Raw genomic sequence first — 10297 nt, forward strand, 5'->3', positions numbered from 1 at the left:
CTACTGACAGGACCTGGAAAGCAAGTTCTGATTAAGAGGAAATAGGGATTTTAAAGAGGCAAAGTGTTCCCAAGAGGCAAGCAAACCCTTAAACCAAAGGCAGAGAAAAAAAAAAAAGGGAGAACATTCCATAGGAAGGTGACTTCATTCAAGCCAAATATGCACCCCTTAACACACCCATCTCCTGTGCAAATGGAAAAATAAAATTGCAACAGATTAATGACAAGGAGGAGCTCAGGGTGAAAGGGAAATGATTATCTGAAAGCACAGAATATCCCACGAATTTCTTCAGGCTCTGTGGACCCTCCTGGGTCAGGCCTGGTCATGATGGGCTCTGTGAGCGAGAGCAAAAAAGGGCTTGAGGGGCTCCAGAGGGAGAGGCTGAGATGCCAAAATCAAGCAGAAAATTTAATAAAAAAAAAGGAAATATGCTCAAATCACCGAGTATAACCCACACAGGCAGTTTTATAAACATTAAAAAAAAAAAAAAAAGGGGTTTTGTGAATTCCAAAAGGCCTCTGTGCAGTGTCAAGAAAAGGTGTGTGTTGCTACATAAAAGGCTGGACTTGATGACCTCAGAGGTCTTTTCCAACCTTAGTGACTCCATAAAAAACACTTCCCACTCTGTAATCCACTGCACCACCTTGGCTGGGATTGGCTCCCTGAGGAATTACGTTTTTAAGGTGTGAGTCCAGTTTTCTCTCTCTGAGCAGCGTGACAAACCCTTCAGGTGGGGATAAGCTGGTCTGGCTCGGTGTAACTGCAGGGTCAACCACCCCAGTGCAAGGCTGGATTTTCCATCCAGCCCTGGACATCAGGATGGGACGAAGGAAGGGCCAGCACAGGGAAAGGAATAAGCCAAAAAAGTGAGCAGGAAGCCCAGCTGATTGTCCCAGTGCAGGATCAGGCACCTCTGCACTGCTCCTGCACCAAAACACTGCTGTTTCCCTAAACAGTCTCCAGCATTTTAATTCATTGCTGGTTCACTAATGACTGCATTTCTCTGGTGAACTGGACTCTGCACTCCTCTAGGAAAGCCACTGCTGGATAAAGAGAGTGATTCCTGCCTAAAAATCTTCCCCTGTTTTCAAAGCTGCAGCCACACACACTGAACCTCCCTCCATCCAGCAGCAGATCCAGAGCTCTCCCAGCGGGAGCTGAGGGTTGGGAACGCTCCTGTGGAGGCTGCAGCTCCACTGCCTGCAGAATTAGGGCTGGAAACTCGGGGGTAGAACTGAGAGTGCCTTTTATTCTTGGTTCACTGGCAAGGAATGAAAACCTGAGCTCTTCTTGACTGTATTTCAGTCAGGTTTCTGCACAAGGGGTGAGCTGGAGGGAAATCCTGCTGGGGCAAACGAGGGAAAATGAAGCAGTTTAAAAATACCTGTTAAAACTGGCTGCTTAAATCTCTTTTAAAAGCAGCCACTGGCCAGGCCAGGCCAGGCCCAAACCTTTCCTGTGCTGCTGGATGTGAGGGATGCAAACAGCAAACCTCAGTACAACTTTCACTAGTTCCTCCTGGTATTTTTAGGGAATATTCAGGGAGGGTGAAATGGAGAAGGAAAATGGCCCTTAAGGCCAAGGTGTCTGCAGGTGAACAGTGCAAAGAGAACCAGAGGAAAAAGCAGGGTTTAAAAGCCACCAACAGGCACGGGGGAGCGATGGGAATGGGAGCAACAATCACCGTGGCAGCACTAGAGGGTGCCCCACCACCACGGAGCCTTTTCTCCACCCAAGACCAGGCTTTCCCAAATTCCTGCAGCAGGGAAGTTATATAAAACAGTGGGATAAGGAGAGGAACTCCTGCTCTCTCTCTCTCTCTCTCTCTCCTCCTGCACTGCCACATGTCCTGCCCTCGCAGCAGAAGTGGAACAGCCCATTAAATCAGCAGGGAATGTTAATAAAAAAATTAAAAAAATAAATGAAGTGTGGATTTATTCTGCTGAAGCAACTTGGTGAAGGAGTCACTTCTGCTGAACCAGCTTGGTAAAGGAGTGACCCAGTCACAGGAGTGACTGGGTCACTCCTTTACCAAGCTGGTTCAGCAAACTCCACCTAGATGAGAGTGAAGAAGAGAAGGCTCCTCTCAGCAGAGCATTCAGGGGTTAAAATTTCAGCACATCTGAGCTCAAACACTTTGGTCAGACTCAGATCTTTCTTTCCTTCCTTCCTTCCTTTCATCACTTGATCTTTGATCCATGGCAAAGATGCCCCTTCATTCCACTCCGGACAAGAAAACACGCCAGGAGCAGCTGATAAACTGCACTGGCAAGTTTCCCAGTGGTTCTCTGTAAAGATTTTTTTTTTTTTGAAGTGACAAAAGAGAGAAGGTGCCAAATTTTCTCTCTTTTCCAACCTGCCCATTAGGGCAGAAGCACAAACTGACTGTTTGTTCAGATGGCTGCAGGAAACGTGTGTGACTACAAAGGGCAGGGGGAGGAGGAGGAGGAGGAGGAGGTGTCCACGGCCTGGTGGGAAAAAAAAAAAAAAATAAAATGAAGGAATGCTGGATTTCTAGCCTGAACATCTCACAGAAGATGGAGATGAACTTCACTGAGCTGTGAAATGTTCTGGGTGCATATCTGAAATTCCTTCACGCGCAGGACGAGCGGTTGTCACCACTCAGAGCCCCTTTCCTTGCAGACGCTGCTCGGCACCTGCACACACCCAGCACCCTCAAAAGCGCTGAATGAAGCTCTCACCTTCTTCAAAGTCAGTGCCAGGAACACCTGCAGAGACTGCTGAAGGCTGCCTTCTGACTGGGGTTACGTTTGACATCCCCACTGCCTCAGGCTCTGGACACTTAAATCACGCGGCCCGATTTCTCCCAGGCTCCAGCTGAGCTGATGTTTTATTTCAGCTCCTCCTTAGCAGCTGCTCTTAATGGGGTTGTGGGTGAGGGAGTTTCCAGGGGGGGCTGCCAGAGAGCAGCTTTACTTACTCTGTTGTTTTGTACACATCAGAGTAGAGCCCTGCCTTCTGGTACTTCTTCTTGGGGGGTCGAGGGGCTTTCTTCTCCCGCTGGGGCAGAGCAGGCAGAGGCTGCTCAGGGTTCTCAGGCTCAGGTGGCTTCCCAAGGGCATCCTGTGGGCTGGGAGGGTCAGCCACTGCCTCAGAGAAACTGGAAGGAGAAAGGGAAAGATGAAAGATGAAAGATTACCTTCCCATAAAGATCCTCTCACCAGATTTCATTACTCCTCCCTGCTGTCTGCTCAGCAAAAAAAGCCTCTGAATTAATAGTCGATTTAACGGTCTCAGCTATTTAAAAAAAAAAAAGCAACTCAACAACCATGATCAAGGGGGGGGGGTTAAGCACAATCTGAAGAAATGCACAATATTTTTGTAGTAACATTATTAGTTATTACAAAAAGAATGTTGTTTGTACTGCTAATGTTTATCCCTTGGAGCCTCAGCTGAGTAATTCAGAAGGCAGCTCATGCTCTCTGCCTTTGGACTCTAAAAATAAAGTGCGTGGTAACCCTTTCCTTGGCCTTCAGGAGAGTCACAGAGCAGCCCCTGAGCCCATTTCTGGAAAGGGCAACTTCTGACAGAGTTTGATCAGGGGAAAAGCACGAGAAGATGAGATCAGAGAGGGATCCCTGCTGTGGTCCTTCACCAGTGACTGCAGAGGTGCAGCCCTGACCCCTCCTTGCTGCTCTGGCTTTTACTCTTCACTCTGTGCACCAGCTGATCTCCCCTCACACCCTGTGTTTGGCTGTGACCCACACAAGTAACACTCCAGAGTTCCCACAGCTCTTCAGGGTTCCTTTCTCCAGGCAGGGTGGAGGAACCCCGTTACCGACTCATTAAACTCACCCTTCCCCAACACAACCAAAAACTCGCCTCGCTTTGAGCCACGAGCGCAGAACCAGCAGTTTGAGGTCCCCTGAGATCCCACCCTGTTCTGGGGTGTGTTCAGTGCCTGAGAGAGGCCTGGAGCACGCTTAGAACGTGTTGATTCCCTCTAAACTGAACTCCTTAGTAAGAGCAGATTGCTACGTGTGCTTGATGAGAACCAGAGGAATCCCTGAGCAGAGGCTTCCCTCGTGGATCAAAACGTTACAAAATCAATAAGGGGACAAAACTGCAAGGGAATCACCTCTTATTGCTCTCCTGTTCATCCTCAGGCAAAGACTTGTGCCTCTTCCTGGCCTGCTCCTCGGGCAGCCACCTCTTCCTCTTCCAGCCTTTGCGGTGCTCGGGGTTCAGGTTGACGCTCTGCACCACGGCCTCGATGACGTCCGTGATGGTGTCCGGGCCCAGGTGCAGGGGGCTGCTGCTGCTGCTGGGCTCCCTGTCCTCCAGCTCCTGGCTCACCAGCCTGTGGGCCTGGAACGCCTGCATGGACACCACGGCCTGCAGCGGGTACTTCCTCGGCCGCCCCGGCCGCCGCTTCACGAAGTTGTTGCCGGTCCGCGACTGCCTCTGCAGCTTCTTGGCCTTCAGGATCTTATTGACGTGGTCCAGATTTTTTTTTGTGGCCAGGATCTTGTTGTAATTGCACATTTTCCTCGCTTGGCGCTGCATGGCCTCCACCACGCTCCTCTTGAGGTGCCTGGGGGAGTAGGTGCCGGGCAGGCGCTCCGACAGGAGGGAGATGCTGTCGCTGCAGGAGCTGCTGGGAACGGTTGGAGCCACCAGGCTGTCCTGCTTGCCCAGAGCTCTCTCCCTGGAGTGGTTCCTCGCGGGACTGGCCGAGGGGGGCACGGACACGTTGGCCATCACGGCCTCCAGGCTCTTGTCCAGGGTGGGAGGACCCTCCTGCTGGGCCATGCGCTGCAGCAGAGTGTCCACAGAGTCCTCGGCCGGGGCCAGGCGGCTGCTCCGGGCGGGCACCGACACCCCTGCAACACAGAACACGGCCTCAGCAAAGCTGGGGGACAGACAGACACCCCTGCAACACAGAACACGGCCTCAGACACCCCTGCAACACAAACATGGCCTCAGCAAAGCTGGGGGACAGACAGACACCCCTGCAACACAGACATGGCCTCAGCAAAGCTGGGGGACAGACAGACACCCCTGCAACACAGATACAGCCTCAGCAAAGCTGGGGGACAGACAGACACCCCTGCAACACAGAACACGGCCTCAGCAAAGCTGGGGGACAGACAGACACCCCTGCAACACAGAACACGGCCTCAGCAAAGCTGGGGGACAGACAGACACCCCTGCAACACAGACACGGCCTCAGCAAAGCTGGGGGCAACTGGGAGGAGTCACAACCAAAACACATCAACTGAACGGGTTGGTGGTGTTTGGTGACTGCCCAGAACGCCCCACGACACGACACGCGATTTCCATCCACCCCATTTCCATCCACGACCCCTCTCCTTCCAGCTTTAACATCAGTTGTTAACAGCGATTTCACACTCAGCCCCTTCCGACAGCAAAAAGCAATGAGGGTTCACACACTCCAGAACTCAAGTTTCCTTCTATCCAACACTGAAAGTGTCTCTGCACATAAAAACTCTAACCCTGATAAAAAACTGAGGGGCATCTGAAATGTTTGCAAACCACTTTTATCAGAAATACGAGCCTAATGATGACAGGACTGATTGGATAAGGGTAAATCAAAATATCTGGACAAAAGAGAAAGGCTAATCTACAAAGGAAGCAAATTTAGATCTCTCTTTTAAAACTGTTACATGTTTTAGAGCTGCAGACCGGTGTTTGAAAAAAAAAGAGAATTTCCAGGTCAACCACGTCGATTATGCTGCATTAAAAAAGGGATTTGTTCCCAGCTCGGAGCTTCCCAAAGCTGCCCTGCTGCTCCTCGGCGATAACATTCCATCAGAAGGAACCCCGTTCTCCCTGGAATGAAACGGATGCTGCCTCCTCCTCATAAATACATCCCCAGTGCACATCAGCACCGTGACAGAACGTTACAGCAATTGTGGTCAATTATTCAGATCAGATCTGCTCAACCCAGCGGGGCCCAGGCTGCAGATTGAGCCGTCTGGTGTCAAGGGAACTGTCCCGGGGAAGAGCACCAAGTGTTTCAGGAAGGCTTCTCCCTCTGGCAGGAGGGAGGTGATTTGTGAGTTGACAAAGCACAGCTGAAATGTTTTCTAGCCCCAGGGTTCCCTAGTCCTGGACAAATGGGAATCCTCACTGTCATTCCAAAGCCAGGGGACTGGAAGTGGAGAAGAGGAGGTGCTTCAGGGAGTTTGGAGGAGGAAGAGTCAGCAAAGCACGTTTCAAAAAAACCCCCCTCTGACCTGGGGACAAAGGACAAAAAAGCCTCCTGTGAGCACCTGCACAACCCCAACAACTCCAAAACAACCCGGATTTACACTTCCAGCTTTCCATTTCAGGCGAAATAACGAAGATAAATCAACCCTTCGCTTCCTTGTTGGGCCTTCAGATGTACGTGGGGGGGTTTCCCTCCCAGCACCCACCTGCCAGCACGGCAAACCTCAACCCAGCGCTGCTGCTTGGGAACTGCTCCAGAGGGATGGGGTCTGATCCAGGCCCTGATCCCAGGGCCAGCTGCAGCCCTCTGACAAACACACTGCGATCCCACACGCATTCCAGATCCAGGGCAAACACAACAGTGACCGGTCCTTTCAGCTGCATCATCGCTTTGAAACTTGTGATTCATGTCATTCCAATGCTCCCGAGCTTTTAACACTCCCATTCCCAAGGGAGAGGCAGCTCCCCTTCCCAGCGAGCCAGAGGGAAAAGGGAGATGCCTTCCCCACTTGCTGAGGGTTTTGTAGGCTTCCAACTCAGAGTATATTGTGGGATTCTGTGATCTCATTCCACCCCCTGCAATGGGCAGGGACTCCTTCCACTGGAAGGAGTGGAATCTCTCCAATCTTTTCCTGCTCTCAGGGGTCTGCTTCACCACACATTTGACAGCTGGATGGTAACATGCAGGAAATGAAGGTTTTCAGACCTCCCCTGTCACAGCTTGGTCCATAAATTCCACAAAATGCGACCGACAGGAACACACACACATGACATCTGCACGGGTGACCTCCTGACAAAAGCCCAACCGCAGAGAGTCACAGGATCAGGGGATTGTTGAGGTTGGAAAAGACCTCCAAGATCATCCAGTCCAACCTTTGTCCCGTCCCCACCCTGGCCCCCAGCCCAGAGCACTCAGGCCTTCCTTGGGCACCTCCAGGGGTGGGGACACCAAACCTCCCTGGAGCCCATTCCAATCCTTAACAACCCTTTCCAGGACGAAATTCCTCCTGATATCCAACCTGCCCCTCCCCTGGCACAGCTTGGGGCCGTTCCCTCTCCCCCTGTGTCATTACCTGGGAGAAGATCCTGACCCTCACCCAGCTCCCCCCTCCTGTCAGGGAATTCCAGAGCCAGAAGGTGCCCCCTGAGCCTCCTTTTCTCCAGGTCGAGCCCTCCCAGGAGGGAGAACCTTTCCCATCCTGAGGATCCCCAAGCAGTGAGTGAGCTGCAGGGAATGTCATCCCAGGGCTGAGGAAGCCAATTCCATCTCCTGCTGCTCAGCTGCACCAGGGCTCTGGGCAGCACCCCGGCCTTGTCCTCATTCAATGGAGGTGCTACCAGAGCTCCTTTCAGCACTTCCATCCCTCTCCCAGGATCATTCCTGACCTGCCTCCAGAGCAGCACAGGGGTCAGGCTCTTCCCCAGGGATGAATCCACCCCTCTTATTCCCAGATTCACTGCAGTGCCACAGGCCTGGAGAACATCAAAGCCCTGACCTTCACAAGGCCTGACTCGACCTGGTGAGGAACCAAACCCGCCCTTGCACCCCAAAACACCAGTGGAAAACCTGGCTGTGCCCCACAGTGATGCTGCACACCAGCTGTGCGTGCCAGGGAGGTGCCAAAGCGAGGCCCCTGAGCGTGACTCGCCTGGGGAAGCCGTGCTCTCCGACGTGGATCTCTTCCTGGAAGGGCTGCAGCTCGTGCTCTCCGACTGCCTCTGCGAGGGTTTGTCCTGGGCTGGCAAAGTGCCTGAGGGACAGAGAGAGGGGATGGGAGAGGCACAGAAACCATCATTTCACTCTGCAGCAGCAAATGGTCAGCGGGTGGTTGCTCTGGTTTGGTTTTTAGGAAGGTTTCAGTGCCTGGAGGGTGGAAATGGAATATCAGGAAGGGATTCCTCACAGGCTGATGGAACAGGCAGGGCAGTGAACAAGCCATGAGTAAAACCAGGCAGTAACTTCAGCATTAGTTTTTATGGGGGGGAAAAAAAGAGAAAACCCTCATACTGCTGCTTTCACATTAACCCAATGGCTTCATTCCCTGATTTTCAGGGAAAAGGAACTCTGTGAATTATCTGTAGCAACCCCTCTGCTCAAAGCAGGGTCAGCTCGAGCAGGTTGCTCAGGGCCACCATGTCCCACTGGGTTTCCCACACCCTCCAAGGATGCAGATTCCACAACCCTCACTGCAAACACAACTCCTGGAACTTCAGCAGGTTCCCTCTGCCCCTCTCCTGCCACTGGGCACCACCAGCACCAGTGTGGCTCCTCCTGCTTCATTCCCTGCCACCCAGCACATGGACACGCTGGGAAGAGCTCCCTCTGCATCCTCTGCTCCAGGCTGGCCGACCCCAGCTCTCCCAGACTCTCTGGATAAACGATCCCACCTCTCCTGGACTCTCTGGATAAATGATCCCAGCTCTCTGATGACTGATCCCAGCTCTCTGATGACTGATCCCAGCTCTCCCAGACTCTCTGGATAAATGATCCCAGCTCTCTGATGACTGATCCCAGCTATCCCAGACTCTCTGGATAAATGATCCCAGCTATCCCAGACTCTCTGGATAAATGATCCCACCTCTCCCAGCTCTCTCAGTCTCTCTGATGACTGATCCCAGCTCTCCCAGCCTGCCTGGATGACACAGACTCCAATCCCCTGCTTGCCTTTGTCTCCACCAGACTCACTGCAGTGTTTCCAAGCCTCCCTTGGACTGAGGATCCCAGAGCCACTCCAGATGTGGCCTCTCCAGGCCAGGGCAGTGGGAATAACATCCCCCTCGACCTGCTGGAGATGCTCTCCAAAACCCAGCTCATGATGCTTTTAAAATTTTAAAACTCTTTAGATTTGTCCCTTTTTATTGCTTTTAAAATTTTAAAACTCTTTAGATTTGTCCCTTTTTATTGCTGCTTTTCCTCCCCAGGGAGGAAAAACACAAAAAACCCCCAAATATTTCTGTGTCAGTCCATCAGGGCAGAGCTGTAAACGCCCCAGGGCCTAAACAAGCGAGGATGATGATTATCTGCACACAAACCGGCATCTGAGGCACCTGCAGAACACGTTTCCCTCTGTGTTCTGACTGCACAGGGCTTGCTGTCACTCGCTGAACCCCTGGATGATGCCATGGGGCAGCAGGAAGCACAACTGCCATTCATTACTTGAGTCAAAGCCATTTTTAGAAAGCCACAGAAACCCCACGACTGCTGCAGGGTGAGGGGACGGGGTTGGTTGCGGCAGCTTTGAGCAAAGAGCCATTTCTGTCCCCCTTCTCACACGTAAATATTTTCTTACAGTAATTTCTTACAGGAATTGTTTGATTTTCCTGAAGTTTAAAGAGCCCCAATTACTCCCGAAAGCAAAGGCTGTGGGGGGTTGTTAAACTGCCACAGGAAAACCCGTGTGTTGCGGTGACGAAAATGCCAAGACACTAAAAAAAAATCCTGAGATCTGTGTGAATTGATGTGTGAAACCCCAGGTAGATGCACGTGGCAGCGCGGGAGGAGAACGTGCAGGGCCTGCAGGAGTCACAAAATCCAGCATGAATCGAGACAGAGTTTTGTTGTTTCCCTTCGAAACACGGCTGGTGGTGAATGAGCTCAGCGGTGCCCGAGCTCCTCCCTCCCTTCCTCACAAACTCCACCCAAAGCAGGCAGTGGGACACTGAAGCTCTGCCCAAAAATCAAGACCTGGAATACCCCTGGAATTCCTTTCCCATGGGCTTCAGTGGCTCGAGAGAGACCCTGGGGGTGTGCAACCGTGGGAGAACTCTTGGAAGCACCAAACTGATCTACCAGAATCCCTGGGGAAACCTCTTTGGAGCCTCAAAGTTTGGGATTGTTGTGATCATGGGCACCCTCAGCTCCTGGTGGAACACCCGTGACGGGCTCCACTGGAGGAGGGAATGAACAACAGCACTTTTTTCCAAGGATTCCAGCTCCTCGACAGGGCAGAGGGATGGTTTCCTATTCCACTGATTCTTCTCAACAAGGCACCATCACAAGGCTCCTCTTATAATTATTATATATTGCTTTATTTCAATTATTAAAGAGCTCTTAACCCACGAGTTTCCCCTCATTCCAAGCCCCCGACCTGCTCTCAGTGTC

The 10297-nt window shown here is 52.0% G+C and overlaps 1 protein-coding gene and 1 long non-coding RNA gene across 2 annotated transcripts in view; both read right to left on the bottom strand.

The window, feature by feature from the left end:
* ASH1L (ASH1 like histone lysine methyltransferase) overlaps positions 1-10297 on the bottom strand; it is a 48900-nt gene that overhangs the window by 21253 nt on the left and 17350 nt on the right. Inside the window, exons 4-6 of the mRNA XM_027906466.1 lie at positions 7845-7946; positions 4100-4844; positions 2941-3121 (exon numbers count right to left, since the gene is read on the bottom strand). Coding sequence (XP_027762267.1) covers positions 2941-3121; positions 4100-4844; positions 7845-7946 — 1028 coding nt within the window. The remainder of the gene's footprint in view (positions 1-2940; positions 3122-4099; positions 4845-7844; positions 7947-10297) is intronic.
* Positions 8445-9012, bottom strand: LOC114069583. The gene is made up of 3 exons (XR_003573801.1): positions 8775-9012; positions 8669-8689; positions 8445-8593 (listed from the first exon to the last, which is right to left on the bottom strand). It is a non-coding gene; the product is annotated as an uncharacterized LOC114069583 (long non-coding RNA).

This window comes from Empidonax traillii, unplaced genomic scaffold (assembly GCF_003031625.1).
Source record: "Empidonax traillii isolate 1590-97213 ecotype Southwest subspecies unplaced genomic scaffold, ASM303162v1 scaffold1298:size161147, whole genome shotgun sequence".
NCBI classification, from domain to species: Eukaryota; Metazoa; Chordata; class Aves; order Passeriformes; family Tyrannidae; genus Empidonax; species Empidonax traillii.